General features: G+C 40.2%; 2 protein-coding genes across 2 annotated transcripts; both read right to left on the bottom strand.

Moving 5' to 3' along the window:
- Positions 1-8,232: 8,232 nt before the first annotated feature.
- Positions 8,233-11,596, bottom strand: zgc:112294 (transmembrane protein 17A). Its single transcript, XM_033972637.1, has 4 exons — positions 11,470-11,596; positions 11,301-11,404; positions 9,294-9,407; positions 8,233-8,544 (listed from the first exon to the last, which is right to left on the bottom strand). The coding sequence occupies exons 1-4, from the start codon at positions 11,594-11,596 to the stop codon at positions 8,233-8,235; spliced, it is 657 nt and encodes a 218-aa protein (XP_033828528.1).
- A 2,142-nt stretch (positions 11,597-13,738) lies between these two features.
- Positions 13,739-17,208, bottom strand: selenoe (selenoprotein e). Its single transcript, XM_033973142.2, has 4 exons — positions 17,104-17,208; positions 16,554-16,630; positions 16,184-16,262; positions 13,739-14,001 (listed from the first exon to the last, which is right to left on the bottom strand). The coding sequence occupies exons 1-4, from the start codon at positions 17,206-17,208 to the stop codon at positions 13,858-13,860; spliced, it is 405 nt and encodes a 134-aa protein (XP_033829033.1). The 3' UTR covers positions 13,739-13,857.
- Positions 17,209-17,560: the final 352 nt, after the last annotated feature.

The following is a 17,560-nucleotide window of genomic DNA, read 5'->3' as shown; positions in this document are numbered from 1 at the left end:
GCGGTGGACGGCGGCAGCGGCGCATCGGGCCCTCGGGAAACACGTTTAAAGTCCAGGCTCTGATGTGACCATAAAGATAAATATGTGTCTGTAGGTTCAAGACGCACGGGCAAATGTGGATTTATCTGCTCAAAAACAGACCTGGACTTGTGTTTTGTTTCATTTATTTTTAGTCTGTTACATCTACAAAGATCAAAATGTGACGTTCCACCTTGTGATGTCATCAAGTGGGAGTTTTCAAGTTAACTCCTCCTACTTTTACCTTTAGATAAGTGGTAGATTGACAACTCCAGATTCGCTGAAATGATCCAAATGATTCTATAAATGAAGGTGTGTGGAGTTTAAAAACACAGAGGAGCACTTCCTGTGTCACATGATGACATCACAAGGTGGAACAAGTTTGAGAATGAAACAAAACACAAGTCCAGGTCTGAGCGACGAGGAAACGACGTGAGAACAGAGAGATCTGGGCATTTAAGGAGTTTATGTTTTAGCAGAATTAGTTTGTAGTACAAAGTATCACATCAGTGTGAAACTACACAGGAAGTATTTGTGTACAGTACAAATACAGTACAAATACAGTACAGTACAAATACAGTGCAGTACAAATACAGTACAAATACAGTGCAGTACAAATACAGTACAAATACAGTACAAATACAGTACAGTACAAATACAGTACAAATACAGTACAGTACAAATACAGTACAAATACAGTGCAGTACAAATACAGTGCAGTACAAATACAGTACAAATAGAGTGCAGTACAAATACAGTACAAATACAGTGCAGTACAAATACAGTGCAGTACAAATACAGTACAGTACAAATACAGTACAAATACAGTACAAATACAGTACAGTACAAATACAGTACAAATACAGTGCAGTACAAATACAGTACAAATACAGTACAAATACAGTACAGTACAAATACAGTGCAGTACAAATACAGCGGTCTAAACCAGATGCCCTACCTTACTCTTTTCTTCACTTGAGCCGTGTCATAAGCTCCTCCTCTCATAGACTCCTCCTCTCATAGACTCCTCCTCTCATAGACTCCTCCTCTCATAAGCTCCTCCTCTCATAGACTCCTCCTCTCATAAACTCCTCCTCTCATAGACTCCTCCTCTCATAAACTCCTCCTCTCATAAACTCCTCCTCTCATAGACTCCTCCTCTCATAGACTCCTCCTCTCATAGACTCCTCCTCTCATAAACTCCTCCTCTCATAGGCTCCTCCTCTCATAGACTCCTCCTCTCATAGACTCCTCCTCTCATAGACTCCTCCTCTCATAGACTCCTCCTCTCATAGGCTCCTCCTCTCATAGACTCCTCCTCTCATAGACTCCTCCTCTCATAGACTCCTCCTCTCATAGACTCCTCCTCTCATAAGCTCCTCCTCTCATAGACTCCTCCTCTCATAGACTCCTCCTCTCATAGACTCCTCCTCTCATAGACTCCTCCTCTCATAGACTCCTCCTCTCATAGACTCCTCCTCTCATAGACTCCTCCTCTCATAGACTCCTCCTCTCATAGGCTCCTCCTCTCATAAGCTCCTCCTCTCGCTGCTGCAGTGGCGTCTTTGTGCTCACAGTTTGAAGAAGACGACTTCATCAAACACGAGGAACAAAACAGAACAAGAGTCAGAAGAGTCTGGACACGAGTAATATTATTAATATTATTATTATTATTATTATTATTATTATTATTATTAATATTATTATTATTATTATTATTATTATTAATATTATTATTATTATTATTATTATTATTATTATTATTATTATTAATATTATTATTATTATTATTATTATTATTAATATTATTATTATTATTATTATTATTATTATTATTATTATTATTATTAATATTATTATTATTATTATCATTAATATTATTAATATTATTATTATTATTATTATTATTATTATACAAATATTTGTTAAATTAAAGGTGAGCACATTTCTGATTCTCACGTCTGATCTGAGACTTTTACAATGAAACAGAGACAGAACATGGAGCTCACTCTGTTCATTCAGATACAGGAAGTACAAATGTGGAGTATTTATGTACAAATGTGGAGTATTTATGTACAAATGTGGAGTATTTATGTACAAATGTGGAGTATTTATGTACAAATGTGGAGTATTTATGGAACAGTCCAGCAGCTTTGAGCCTGAGGTGGGACAAAATACTGATTATATAAGTGACAGTTTATCTGGGGCAACAAGGTTTGGACACGATATTTGAAAACAGCAGCGTGATTTTTCTGGACAGGTCAGACTCAGGGTGGACATCAGGATTTACACAACAACAATTTAATATTATCACTTTTTATACAAATGAAACTAGATCAGAATGAAGATCTGATCATCACAAACGTGAACGCTGCTAAAGGTCAAACTCACCCATGTTTAGACCTCGGGCTTTGGACACGAGACGTTTGGACCCGCGGACGCTGCAGTCCCCTCACTGACCAGTAGGACGTGCTAAAGGACAATGTGCATCAAACAGGAAGAAGTGAAGGGAAAATATTTAAAAAGTATTTAATTATACTTTTGACACGTGAGGATTTGAGTTTTTATTGGATAAACACGGTGTTGCCCCGACCCCACACCGCTGTGACTCAGAGACACAGGAGAAGGGATTAGACTCCCAGACTTCCCTCACCCCAGACATGTCCTCCAGCTCCTCTGGTGGGACTGCAGGCTGTTCTCAGTCCAGAGAGACACAGTCCCTCCAGAGGTCCCTGGGTCCTCCCTGGGGCCTCCTCCCAGTGGGACATGTCTCCAGGGAGGTGTCCAGGAGCTCAAAGATCCATAATCCTTTAGGTCAAAGGTCATGACCACAGCTGAGGGCAGGAGCAGAGACTGACCAGGAAATCAAGAGCTTTGCCTGTGGACTCAGCTCCATCTTCACCACGTCCTCCTCCACCTGAGCTGCTCCACCTGAGGCTGAGCCGACTCACTGTAAAGTAGATTTTTCCATAACGTTGCCATTTCAGACATTTTAAGCATCTGTGACTTTGAATGAACAGTTAAACTGAATGATCTCAAAATAAATATCACTTACAAACATGTACATAATAAACAAAATAAACATGTACATAATAAACATAATAAACAAAATAAACATGTACATAATAAACATAATAAACAAAATAAACATGTACATAATAAACAAAATAAACATAATAAACATGTCCATAATAACCCGCTCTTTATTATTCAGTGTGTCCTGATTCTGTGGAGCTCGTTTCTTCAGTCCTGGTGCAGTCTGGATGTTCACGTGCACAGCTCCGTGGAGTCGGCTCCGTGGAGTCGGCTCCGTGGAGTCGGCTCCGTGGAGTCGGCTCCGTGGAGTCGGCTCCGTGGAGTCGGCTCCGTGGAGTCGGCTCCGTGGAGTCGGCTCCGTGGAGTCGGCTCCGTGGAGTCGGCTCCGTGGAGTCGGCTCCGTGGAGTCGGCTCCGTGGAGTCGGCTCCGTGGAGTCGGCTCCGTGGAGTCGGCTCCGTGGAGTCTCTGTTCTTCTAAACGTCCAGGCTGATTTTTTCTCACTTCTTTTTTCTCACCCACTCCGCTCTCTCTCTCGACTACGTCCCAGCTCAAATAATAGAGCTCCACCCGCTCCACCCGCTCCACCCGCTCCACCCGCTCCACCCGCTCCACCCGCTCCTCGAGTCAGATGGCCCAGTTCACAAAAATCTCCTTATTAAAAATCACAGCATTCTGCCACGTGTGACATGATCTGTTTATAAATACATTTGTTCATTCATTTATTCAGGAAATAAAAGATAAACTAAAATACGACAAAGAAGTGAACAAGACACAAAAACACGACACAACACGACACAACACGACACAACACGACACAACACGACACAACACGACACTTTTAGACGGAAAAGGCAACTGTGTCCACTGAAGTCGTTTAAGTGTGAACTGAAGAGCGACCTCGAAGTCTAAGAAACAATAGAGAAGAAGAACTTTAGTGTTTGACTCATCTCCAACGATAAGAGGTTTACAGAAGAAGAAGCACTTTAAAATCACACACAACACACAACACACAACACACAACACACCACACATGACACACAACACACCAACACAACACACACAACACACCACACACACAACACACCACACACACAACACACCACACACACAACACACCACACACAACACACCAAAACATAACACACAACACACAACACACCACACACAACACACCACACACAACACACAACACACACAACACACAACACATGACACACAACACACCACACACAACACACCAAAACATAACACACAACACACAACACACCACACACAACACACGACACACACAACACACCAAAACATAACACACAACACACAACACACCACACACAACACACCACACACAACACACAACACACACAACACACAACACACCACACACAACACACGACACACACAACACACAACACACACAACACACAACACACAACACACCACACACAACACACAACACACACAACACACAACACACAACACACCACACATGACACACAACACACCACACACAACACACCACACACAACACATGACACACAACACACCACACACAACACACCACACACAACACATGACACACAACACACCACACACAACACACAACACACCACACATGACACACAACACACCACACACAACACACAACACACCACACATGACACACAACACACCACACACAACACACCACACACAACACACAACACACCACACATGACACACAACAACAACACACAACACACCACACACAACACACCACACACAACACACCACACACAACACACCACACACAACACAACACACCAAAACACAAATAAGCAGCGAGTCACTTCACGAGAGGCAGAAAACAGGAAACAGACCTGACAGTGGCTCAGTGGGTAGAGCGTTTGCCCATTGACCTGAAGGTTGGTGGTTTGAATCCTGCTCTTAACATAAACATCATCAGTTGTGTGTTTAGATTCACAGATGTGTGTGTGTGTGTGTGTTTGCAAATATATGTCATGTTTTTCACTATAATATAATGCAGCCCAGTGTAAAAGTATCCAGAGTATTCAGAGTACTCAGAGTATTCAGAGTATTCAGAGTACTCAGAGTACTCAGAGTATTCAGAGTACTCAGAGTATTCAGAGTACTCAGAGTATTCAGACACAGTATCTGATTGGCTCACACACCTAAATCCATGTAACTAAATCATTTTCTGTACTTTTCCTCCTTCTTCTTTCTCTCCAGGTTTGTACATTTGTGATGAATCTTCTTTTTTTCTTCTTCCCTGTTTTTTTCCTCCAGACACATCCGCAGAGCTCTACTCCTGAGCCACATGAGTCACTCTGATCAAAGTCCTGTCTCTGAGCTGAAGCTTCACCTTTTTCCTCCTCCAGGGGCTGCTCCACTGCGCCACCCTCCTCCTCCTCTGTGCTGGTCACTCCTGCCCCCCTGTGGTCATCCCGGGGCAGTGCACGCGCCTCTGCAGTGCGCCCTACAGCACACAGCCCTACAGCACACAGCCCTACTGCACACAGCCCTACAGCACACAGCCCTACTGCACACAGCCCTACTGCACACAGCCCTACTGCACACAGCCCTACTGCACACAGCCCTACAGCACACAGCCCTACAGCACACAGCCCTACTGCACACAGCCCTACAGCACACAGCCCTACTGCACACAGCCCTACTGCACACAGCCCTACTGCACACAGCCCTACTGCACACAGCCCTACAGCACACAGCCCTACTGCACACAGCCCTACTGCATTTACACTCGTGCCTCATTCACACTGAGGCAGGGTTTGAGATTGTAAAAAAAAAAGTAAAAAGAAAAAAAAAAATGAAATAATTTAATAATAAATAAATAAATAAACACAATAAATATATAAAACAAATACATAAATAAATGAAATTAACAAAATATATAAATAAGTAAATAAATAAATGAATTAATAATAAATATACTAATAAATCAATAAAATAAAATAAAAATAATAAGTAAGTAAGCAAATAAATAAATAAATAAATAAATAGCTATGTAAATAAGTAAATTAATAAATGGGATCTGGAAGTTACAAATACAAACTGACCTTAAATCTGAGCTTTTCCTGCTGAGAATCACAGAGTCTCAGAGTCACGGCTCCAGGGAACGTAATGAAGTAAAAGTACTACACTGAAGTTTTAGGTATCTGTAGGTTCCTTAAGTACATTTTACAGTATGTACCTTTTACTTTTACTTGAGTACATTTGAGAGCAGTATCTCTACTTTTACTCCACTACATTTTTGAACTGGACTGAAAAAGTAAAAGTATTTAAGTGTTTTTTATACTTTTTTGAGACCTGCTGAAAATACTGAGGGTTTATTTTATTTTAACAAACAAAACAAAATTCAGCTCAAATCTGCATCAAAATGACAAATCACATTTGAAACTTCAGACTCAAAATCTGTGAGAAATACTTTGACTTTTTACTTTAAGTACACACAGGGGTGGGATTTAATACGTTTTCTTCTTCTTCTTCTCCTTTTTGTATGGAAGCCCGTTTCCGCCATGAAAAAAATAATAAAAGCCCCACAGAAAGTCGAAATTACGAGTTTTAAACTCGTAATTATGAGTTTAAAACTCGTAATTATGAGTTTAAAACTCGTAATTATGAGTTTTAAAACTACTAATTATGAGTTTAAAACTCGTAATTAGAACTTTTAAAGTCTTAATTGAGCTTGTAGCACACTGCAACTGAGTGTACAGAGCAGAGGAGACAGGAGGAGGACTGTTATGTTTATCACCTACATACTTTTAAAAAATGAATAAATTAAGCTCCAGTAAAGTTTCTGGCGTCTTGAACAAATCAGTGGGCCCTGAGTGCTGTTCTGACCACTCATGAGCTGTGCTCTGTGTCTGTGAGCGCTCGTTTTCCTGGTCTGAGCAGAGTGCCAGCTGGTCACAACCCCGCTGGTTTATTGAGGAAATTATTAAAATACCAAATTCATTTAATCAAAATTGATAAGGTTCACTTTTTGTAAATGTTACATTCCCAAAATTACGAGTTATAAACTCATAATTCATACTTTTAAAAGTCCTAATTACGAGTTTTAAACTCGTAATTACGAGTTTTAAACTCATAATTACGAGTTTTAAACTCATAATTACGAGTTTTAAACTCATAATTACGAGTTTTAAACTCATAATTACGAGTTTAAAACTCGTAATTTCGACTTTCTGTGGGGCTTTTATTTTTTTTTTCATGGCGGAAACGGGCTTCCATATTTTTGAGCTTAAATGAGAAAAAAAAAGTGAAATGTGCAGTAAGTGAAGTGAACACACTCGAAATAAATGAATAAATAAATAAATAAATGAAGTACTTTTTTACACAGGGGCTTGAATACTTTTACTTAAGTAGATCTTCTTCATCACAAACACACACATCCTCATCATCAGAACAGTGAATATGTCAGATCTGCTGCAGGACGTTTACTTTCTCTACACAGACAAGAAAATCAACAAAATCAACATCGTCACAGAAAAATGTGGTAAAATCTGCAAAAAAAATCATGAAAAAAATATTTCATAGTTCAAATACAAGAGCCCATGACATCAATACTGTGACACAAAGTAGTACCACAAAATACTGATACTTCACTGCTATGGGTTTACAAGAATAAATACAAACAATTAACATTTACACACTATAAAACATCATAAAAAATAAAAACAAAGAAAAAAAGGCACAAATGGCGTCTGAAACGAACAAAACATGAAAATTGTCGTGTCCGTTTCCTACAAGAAATATAAACAAATACACTTTTTATTCAGAGTTTTTCCTTCTTCAAGTCTCTCAAATCACTTTACACCAAGAAACCACTCACACAAAAACACAAAAACAAAGAGTAACACAATTTAAAACAAGATTAACCTTTAAATTCCAACAATATCATATAAAAAAAACAAAAAAAACAGAGGAAATCCCCCTGAGCCGCTCGGACGTGACAAAAACGTCACATTCTGCAAAAAGATAAAGACAAACGCAGTAAAAACACAAACATAAAACAACAACATGACACAGTCTCTGCGGAGAAAGACACAAAACCGTTCCAGCTGAAGCAGGACGCCTGTTGCCATGGAAACCACACGACTCATTATTGTAGTAACGATTCACGGCGGGTCGTCGTTAGAAATGTCTTTGCGCGGAAGGGTCTAGCGGTACATGTGGTGCACCGGGGTCACGGCGAGCGCCCCCCGGTGGTAGGGCAGCGTCAGGCCGTACACGGGGCTCAGACGCTCCGCCCGCCCGAGCTGACGGAGGTGGAAGAGCAGGAGGAGTTTACGGGTCATGGTGCGAAGGGCCAAGAAGGACGCCACCAGCTCCGCCATCACCAAACACAGAAACAGAGAGTGGACGGCCCGCTCCAACGGCAGGATCAGAGCGTCTTCATCAGTGAGGAAGAAGAGCAGCACGGGGACGGGGAAGGTTAAAGACACCACCCAGAACGCCGCCAACTCCGGGACCTGGACCGGACAGCAGGGGGCGCAAACCAGAGTCAAATACTGACCACAGTGTGTTATGTCACGTCACGTCTGATAAAATGTTGACTTCAAAATAAAAATGTGGATTATTTCATCAGATTTGAGAAGTAAAACACGAGAAACTTAATTCAGAGCAAAGAGTGTCCCGCAAAATCTAAACCACACGGAGGTTTGAACGAGCCAAGACAAAAGAGAAAAATATCAACTTATTGCGCCATTTTCTGATCTGTTCTAATGTTTCCTCGTCACACACAGACCTGGAGTTGTGTTTTGTTTCATTCTCACATGTTTAACACACAAACCTGCAGATTCCACCTTGTGATGTCATCATGTGGTGATACAGGAAGTGCTCCACTGTGTTTTTAAACTCCACACACCTTCATTTATAGAATCATTTGGATCATTTCAGCCTCTGGAGTTGCACAATCTTCTACTGAACTAAAGGTAAAAGGAGGAGGAGTTAACTTGAAAACTACCACTTGATGACATCACAAGGTGGAACGTCGCATTTTGAGCTTTGTAGATGTTACAGACTAATAATAAAGTGTGACTCAAACGTGTGTGAATGAAACAAAACACAACTCCAGGTCTGTTTTTGAGGAGGAAACAGGATTAGAACATCCCATAAAGCTACAGAGTCACTTTTGTGTGATACAGGAGCTTAAAGTTTATATATTTTTACTGTAGGACTGAGGCGTTCACTTTACACAAATCCAGCCGTGTGTTTTCACCTTTTCCTTCAGGTTCCCGGTGTAGCCCAGATAAACTCTGAGCACCTCCACGACGGTGAGGAGCACGATCCCAGTGACGAGCAGCCACTGGTAATAACCCGGAAGAAACTCAAACTGTAACGACAGAAGAAGAAGAAGAGAAACGTGACGGAAATGAAAGAAACAAATGAACGAGTCAATAGTTTTCTCCACACAGAATCTCAGGGTTTTCTCAGGTGCTTTTCCTGTGTATCGTCTTATATTTGTTTTTTGACTTTTATGTGACGCTGAAGTTCTTTTTTTATAAATAAACTTGGATTGAATTGAATCTATTTATGTTTATTTATCCGGGGAGAGTCCAGTGAGAGCTCAGACTCTGCTTTTCATGTTTAAAATACAGAAAAATACAAACAAAAAACAAGAAAAGTCCATTTAAAACATTAAAAACAGGAGCAGGTGGAGAATAAAGTTTATCAGTGGATTATAAAAGTGCTGCAGTGGCACCAAAATATATGTATATATATTAAAATATATTCCATTTTTGAAAAGCAAAACAGTCAAAAGGTTTTTTTCCATCTCAGTTTTGGTGCAGCCTCAGACCAGAGCTGTCCAAACTACGGCCCAGGGGCCAAATGCGACCCTCAGACTGATTTTTGTTGGCCCTCATGTCTCCTCCTAAATCAGGGGTGTCAGACATATTTTCACCGGGGGCCACATTAGCAAAATAGCTGCCTTCAAAGGGCCGGATGTAAAATAAATCAAACTACTTTTTTAACTTGTTAAATAACTGTTTCTGTGTTTATTACTCGTTCAAGTTACAAATATTGCCTATGCATTAGACTAGATGTAAAAATGTGGCTGTGTAACTGTGTATCTCCTGATAAAATTACATTTTAAGACCATCATACCTTTGAGTTTACCCTGTCGAGGGCCACATGAAATGATGTGAAGGGCCACATTTGGCCCCCGGGCCTTGAGTTTGACATATGTGTCTTAAACTGACCCAAATGATCAGGAAGTACTTTTACTACAAACTGAAGAGATTCTACGTCTATAACCTAAACATCGTACTGTGGCACAGACCGAAAAATACTGGTCCCAGTCGTATTAAAGGTAAAATGTGTATTTGTGCGTAAATATGTTTCAGTTTGTGGTGAAAAAAGTTTGGACTCTCCAGATTTAGACTCACACAACCACGAGATGTTGTGTTAAATGTTCCTGTAGGTGAGATATGGAGTCAGTTTATCGTCGTAGTTCCTCATAAACACATTTATATATTTATATATTTATATTTTCTGCTGATTTTCATACAGACTTTGTGCTGCTTTAAACTCTTCATCTTTTATTATAAACTGAATAATGTTCAGTGCAGATGTGCAGTGCACAGAGTCACCACTGGATGTCGCTGCACTCACACTGTCTCAGTCCTTTAGTCCAGAGGAAATGACCCTGCTGCACGTGAAACTGCCCCTCCCCCTCACATTTAACTTTATTTTTATTTTAACTGAACAACGTGAATAATATTTTAATCTTAACATATTTAATAATAATAAAATAATAAATAATAATAATAAAACAGACATAATTGAATCATAAAAGCTCATTTGGATCAAGAATCAAAAACATATGTTTACACTTCTACTGTCAGATTATCAAAGCAAAATGAAGCAGCTCAAAACGCTCTGTCCCACCTTGTGATGTCATCAAGTGGTAGTTATTTTCACGCTAACAGCTCCTTTTACCTTTAGTTCAGTCGAGATCGGCAATAACTCCATAACTTTCTAGAAATGAAGGTGTGTGGAGTTTAAAAACACAGCGGAGCACTTCCTGTATCACCACACGATGACATCACAAGGTGGAACAGAGTGTTTTCAGTGCGTAAATCTGCAGGTTTGTGTGTTAAACGTGTGTGAATGAAACAAAACACAACTCCAGGTCTGTGTGCGACGAGGAAACGACACTAAACGGCGTAAAATGAGCTTTTTAAAGTACTTTTTTTGGGAAATTGTAGAGTTTAATTGAAATCACCTTGACGTTCAACATGAAAACCGCAGAGATCCACCAACACGGGAAGTAGAACATGTCGAAGTAGAGGAGCATCTGGAGAGGAAGATGTGACACCAGCTCGTTCACTGAAACACAAAGTACAAAACGCTCACAGGAGTTCACTTTTACTACATAAACTTTTGTAACGCACCCAGACCGTCCCGCTGCTCGCCGTGACGCTCGCTGTCTGTGGTTCTGTTGTTGGTGAACACTGTGCTGCCCATGTAGGCCACCCCCATGTGCACGTGCTCCGCTGCAGGTGAGTACCACGTCGCCATGGCTCTGGGTACTCCCCGATCACGTCCCAAAAAAACCCCAACAAACTACTAAACGTACTCCTGCGTTAGCTCGTGTGCTGCTAGCGGCTAATCCCACACAGACGACGCTGGCAGACGCTGGAGCTAATCAGATTACAGCGGGAGGAGGACGCGGGATGAGGATTAGGTTTGGAAACAGTGGAATGGGTTTGTCAGGGGCCATTTATAGGATTCTGCTGAAATTGATTTAATTTGAGAATAGAGCGGAATCTTTAGAGGGAAAATACAAAATGAGGAGATTTAAAGGATTGGGTTTTTCATTGTGAGAGAATGGTGCAGTTCAGGGCGATACGTGAGGAGACGCTGAGGGACGCGTCGCTTTTGAACGTCTTTAAGATCATAAAACAGTCAAGTGCAGGGCCGGCTCCAGCTTTCATGGGGGGGGGGGGGGCTGGGCTGGATTTGTCTATGGGCCCCCCCTGTATTCTGTCTCAGCTGTCGGCGATTCACGTTTGACGACATTCTGACTCTTTGACCGACTGTTTTTGCTTTTACCGTCATTTCCGGAGTACAAGTCGCACTAGAAAAAATGTCACATCAACCAAAAAAACACATAATAATGAAGGAAAAAAACATATATTCCACGTATAAGTCGCACCCCTGGTCAAACTATGAAAGAAAGTGCGACGTATTGTCCAGAAAATACAGTCTATGACCAAAAATCAGACTGAAAACCTCCAGAACGTCACAACGACCACAGTCACATGAAAAGTAGACGAGATTTTTAAATTCTTAGGTATACAACAAATGCAATAGTTTTAGAGGGATATTTAAGCTGCTGTGCTCAATAAAACCTGATATATTACATTATTTTCATGTAAATGTACAGTATGGGCACTCGGGGGCCCCCTAGTGGCCTTGGGGCCCTAAGCAGCTGCTCAATCTGCTTAAAGGCTGAACCGGCCCTGTTAAAATGCTGAATTATTGTACAGTTTTTGCAGGTTGTTGACGTGCATGTTCTCACGTTATAATAAAAGTCACAGATAAAAGTTCATGAAAAGTGAATAAAATTATTAAATTACTAAAGATGAAAAATAAAATAGTGGATTATGCAACACCTCGCTGTACCGCGCGCCGCTAATGCACAAAAAAATATAAAATCTATTCACTTTTTTCACATTTTTGCAGGCGACAGTGGCTCAGTTGGTAGAGTTTGGCCTTGACCCACAGGTAGACGGTGTGTTACAGATTTTTCCACGTTAAATTTGGGAATATTCGCCTTATTCCGGAAGTTGCCGCGGGTTTTTAACAGGAAATAAGTTGTGTACGGACTCGAGAGCCGTTTAAATCCTCCAGAGAATCAGTGCAGCGTCGAGTTTTGACGTTTTACACAAATCAACACAACTTTATGTCACATTTTGGTGCTGAAACTTTTCTTAAACTCTTTACTGTAGTGATGTAACGAGTCGGCTCTTTTGAACGGTCGTTTAACGTGAATGTTTGGATCCGAATCTCATTTTTTCTTACTAATTTTTATGCATTTTTACACTGATTAACACTGAATTAGCTCAGACGCAGAGCAGGAGACACGAGTGAGAGATCTGTGCAGAAAAAACACACATTTAGCATCATATTAACAGTTTACGTTAACATTAAAATGATTATGGTAGTGCGTTGTTTTATTTAGATGCATCGTTCCAAAGGATAAACTCTCTGTCTCAGTTTGAACCAGTTTAAAAACATTGGAGCCTTGGTCTTTTCTCTGTGATTCATTTGTAGATTAAATGAGTCTCACACTGACGTCTGACGTATAAATAAATAGTAAAAGAGCCAGACTTTTGAACGGCTCCCATCACAAACAGAACACACATGTCGCCATAAAGAAAGATTTAGAAACATTTATGACAAAAGTGTGAGGGGTGGGAGGAGGTCAGTGGGTTTTTTATAATTTATGCGTTTTACAGTAACAAAAACATGTGTAAAATGCAAAATATTATGACAAATTAAAGTCCACGCTGCACATTTTTGTTCAGCATCATCAGTTTTGCTTCTACATGATTTATTGAACCTTTGCTCCTCGTGTCCAGACTCAGACATTACACACAATCGTAGGAAAAAGTGATTGTTTATTTTGTAAAATTGTCAAACAGTGACTCGTTTGAACCGCACACTTCCCTGGTCCGGCGTGTCTTCAGAAAGGAGCCTGACCCGTGTGACCTTTGGGCCCCGTTCGTCATCGGTGCGTCCCAGGTGCAGCGGCGGGGTTCAGCCACAAAGGGGCGTCACAGCTCGTCTCTGGGGGCGCGCAGGGGGTAGTGCTGGACGTCCTCGGGCACCTCCTCCCCTTTCTCTGACCGTTTGTAGAATCCCAGAGAGTCCAGCAGGCTGCAGATCTGAGCCGACGTCATCCTCTTCACACGGACTGTCTGGAAAAAAGAAAAAAGAAAATAAATAAGTAAAAAAAAATGTTCAAAGTTAGAAAAAAAGAAGAAAAAATTAAATGAGTAAATATAAAAAAATATAGAATAAAAAATGTTCAAATGTAGAAAAATAAATAAATGTAGAAAAAATGCATTACTTAAAAAAATTCAAACGTAGAAAAAAAATGTTCAAACAGAAAAAAAATAAATACATTTTCAAACGTAGAAAAATTTTTTTTTAAAAATTCAAATGTTGAAAAAAGTTCAAACATAGAAAAAAAGATCAAATGTAAAAAAAAATGTTCATAGGTAGAAAAATATTTTAAAAATAGTTCAAACATATAAAAAAATATAAAAAATGACTCTTAAAGTGCATTTTAAAGGGGTACTTAAATACTTTGAGTAACTTTTTGCCTGTTTTTTTTTGTACTTTTCATTAAGTAACAGATTTAGTACTTGTCCCACGCTGGATAAAGCTTTAAATACCTGCATGTTTATATTTTATTACAATATTTTAACACCAGATGGAGAACCTGTTGTGATACTTTTGTAATACTCTGGACTTTTTTAGTTCTGTGTGGAAAGTTTTACAGAGTATCACTGTTCTGTCTGAGCCTGTGTGTGAAAAACTCCAACAAGTTCATTTATCCAGACTTGGGACTGGCACTAATCACACTGACCTGTATTTAAATGACAGAATGACAGTTTAAGGTTTAAGGTTTAAGGTTTGTTCAAACTCAGTTAACTTGTGTTTTCAACTGTGCACAAGAAAAGATTTTTAAAGGATTGTAAGGACTTGAAACTACTGGACCACACATTTATTTTATGTGAGGAAACTGTGAATATTTGCTCCTCTGTCAAAGCTCAGAGTGACTTTAAACAGGAGAGTCTTTCCTTAAACTTACTGTAAATATAAGTACAGTCCTCACATTATCGTCTAACGCTGCCCACGGTCACAGTGAACTTAAAACTCGGCCCAGAAACCCTCAGAAAAGCCCATGATAAACAATGGCAGAGTAAAGTATAGGTTTAGTCTGTGATCCCACAAGAGCCTGTGATGTTTCTGCAAAACGCTCAATTCATTAGAGCTGCTCTCAGTGGAGACTTTTACAGGCAGCGACAAAAATACTACCTCTGTGGGAAAAACCGTTCACACGACACTCGAGTTTCAGAACAAGATGAGATCGTTAGAAAACAAACAACCGCATTTTTATACTTTTTTTGAGTCTAGTGCATATTTGATTGAAGAATATTGTGTCCGAAACATCCACAGACGCAGTATTTTTATTATTATACAGTATTTTCCTCATAGTTTGAATTTAAACCCCATTAATAATAATCCAGATTTAAAAGGAAAGTGCAAAACGGTCTCTGTGTATCTTTTCTGGAGGTGAGATGCTATGACTTTGTCCAGAATGTTCCAAAGTACGGCATTAAACTGGCCTGTCACGATGATACTTTTTGAAGCAGAGATAAACTGTGATAAATCATGACACAGAAACAATAACACAAGATAATCCCAGTGAACCGTTTTAGAAAAGAATCATTAAAAAGCCTGAGCTGCAACAAAAACAATGAAGAAAGTGCAAAAAAACGAGCCACAGGTCAGTTATTTCATCTTTTACGGCTCAAATGTTTTTCAATTAAAACAAAAATACACAAAATCTCCGCACGTTTGCAGAGAAATTGTGCACACGACACATTTTGAGCCCCAAATTGTATCATTTCACTCGACGTTTGGTTTATCATTTTGTCTTTTTCACGAGTTCACATGGGACGATACTGAAATTATGTGTCAAAATAATTACGATTAACGATTATATCACGATAACGATAACGATTAAAGTTTATGAATAAGCTCTGACCAACTGTTTATTTACTAATCTTTACTTTCTGGGAGATAAAAAAGCTCAAACGAGGCTTTTTAACCAATAAAAACACACTGAAATTGGATTAATTATTGCCGTTTTAATGCCGTACAGTGGAACATTTTGAAGCATCATCACTGTGGAGACCAGGTGAGTAGCAGGCCGTCCACCAGAAACAGACACGTGTTCGTTTTCAAATCTGCGTCTGATGAGAATTTGATTTAATTTAACTTCGCCGGGTTCAAGCGGCGCCCCGTATCTGCGCGTGAACCCGTCCGAGCGTCTGACAGATTCCCGCCGTGTTCGCTGACACGTCTCACCTTCACCACCTCGTCCGCCTCGTTGTAGAACACCAGCCGCGGGTTCTTCTGCTCCGATGAGTCGTACTTCAGGTTATGGCTGAACGCGACAAGTCAAGGCACAAAACAGTAAAAAAAAATACACAAAAGAACATTTAGGTGTGACGTACAGACTTTTTAAGGTCAGTTTTAAGACTTTACGCTCCACTGTTGAGTAATTTGTCTGATCACTTAGTTTTTTTCTTGCTTTTAGTCCTGCAAAATCCCAAAAAACACATGTAAATACTCACTGTGATTAGCTCTGATGCTATTAGTGCTTGAGATAGTCCAGACTGAATACTGCTACTACTACTACTACTACACACTGAGTACTTTCATGTTTGGAGGATACTACAAAGCCATCTGCTCCATGAGGAAGTGATAGAGCTCCGGCATCTTCTTTATGGCTCATCCAACCACGCCAGGAGCCTGCAGGAGCGCAAGACACAAGAGCAAAGGCGGGAAATGAGCGTCAGACACAGGACGACCACGGACAAGGCTGTTGGAGCGAGTTTAGACGAGTAAGACGCAATTTATGTCCTTTATACTGACTGTGTGCGTTTAACTTTTAACTGGTCTCAACAATAACCCCGTGACACACAAAATTAGCTCTAAACTCGTTCCAACATGCAACAAAAACCAGGACCAAACCAGGAGCAGTTTGCACGTGCTCTTACGGGAAACTACGGGTCACATATGGTCCCAAAAACGCTTTATTTCACATTATTTCACTGTCACTTTTTGGTTATAATTTTGTCGTATTCTTTAGCGAAGTCGTGCGCGTGTTTACCTGTTTGTTTTATGGTTTATTAAAGGTCATTAAAGGTCAAATCTGCACTTCCTGGTTGATAAAAACAGGCTAAAACATAAGAAATCACATACGAGTCTGGCAGTTTACTCACAAATATTGTCGCTCGGGCGATTTCGAGCCTCTCCTCTCCCGCTGTGTCGTTGTTTTGTGATGCACCGACGCTAAACACAAGTGTGAGCATCAAAAAGACCCACATTTTGTCTGTGGAAAACGTCTGCGCCGCTTTGACCGTGTGGGTTAAGTCCTTTTAATCAGCGACCTGCCTGGACTGGACCATTTCTTTTTTGGACATTTGTACTGCAGTTGTAGCATTGACCTCAGGATTGACCCTCAGGATGTTTTAGTGTTTGTGGGAAAGCAGCACGGATTTGGAAAATAGTCAAATTTGTGGATTGTTTCGTGATATATTTGAGTTAAGATGCACTTTATAAACAACATTAAAGTCAAAACTGATCAACCAACACAAGAATTCTACGTATTTCAGCGATTCCCATGGACAAAACGCACCCCCGTGTTTCAGACTAGATGGTTTCTTCCACGTCAGATGC

The sequence above is a fragment of the Periophthalmus magnuspinnatus genome, chromosome 9 (genome assembly GCF_009829125.3).
Source record: "Periophthalmus magnuspinnatus isolate fPerMag1 chromosome 9, fPerMag1.2.pri, whole genome shotgun sequence".
In the NCBI taxonomy this organism is placed as follows: Eukaryota; Metazoa; Chordata; class Actinopteri; order Gobiiformes; family Gobiidae; genus Periophthalmus; species Periophthalmus magnuspinnatus.
The sequence above is the reverse complement of the archived record's forward strand: the minus strand, read 5'-3'. Positions and strand labels throughout refer to the sequence as shown.

Bases quoted from the DNA above. Each gene is read 5' to 3' on its own strand.
- zgc:112294 (XM_033972637.1), bottom strand. From the start codon at position 11,596: ATGGCGACGTGGTACTCACCTGCAGCGGAGCACGTGCACATGGGGGTG. The intron at 11,405-11,469 runs GTGCGTTACAAA...TTTGTGTTTCAG, and splicing joins CGAGCAGCGGGACGGTCTGG to TGAACGAGCTGGTGTCACAT. The intron at 8,545-9,293 runs GTGAAAACACAC...TGTCCGGTCCAG, and splicing joins CCGGGAACCTGAAGGAAAAG to GTCCCGGAGTTGGCGGCGTT.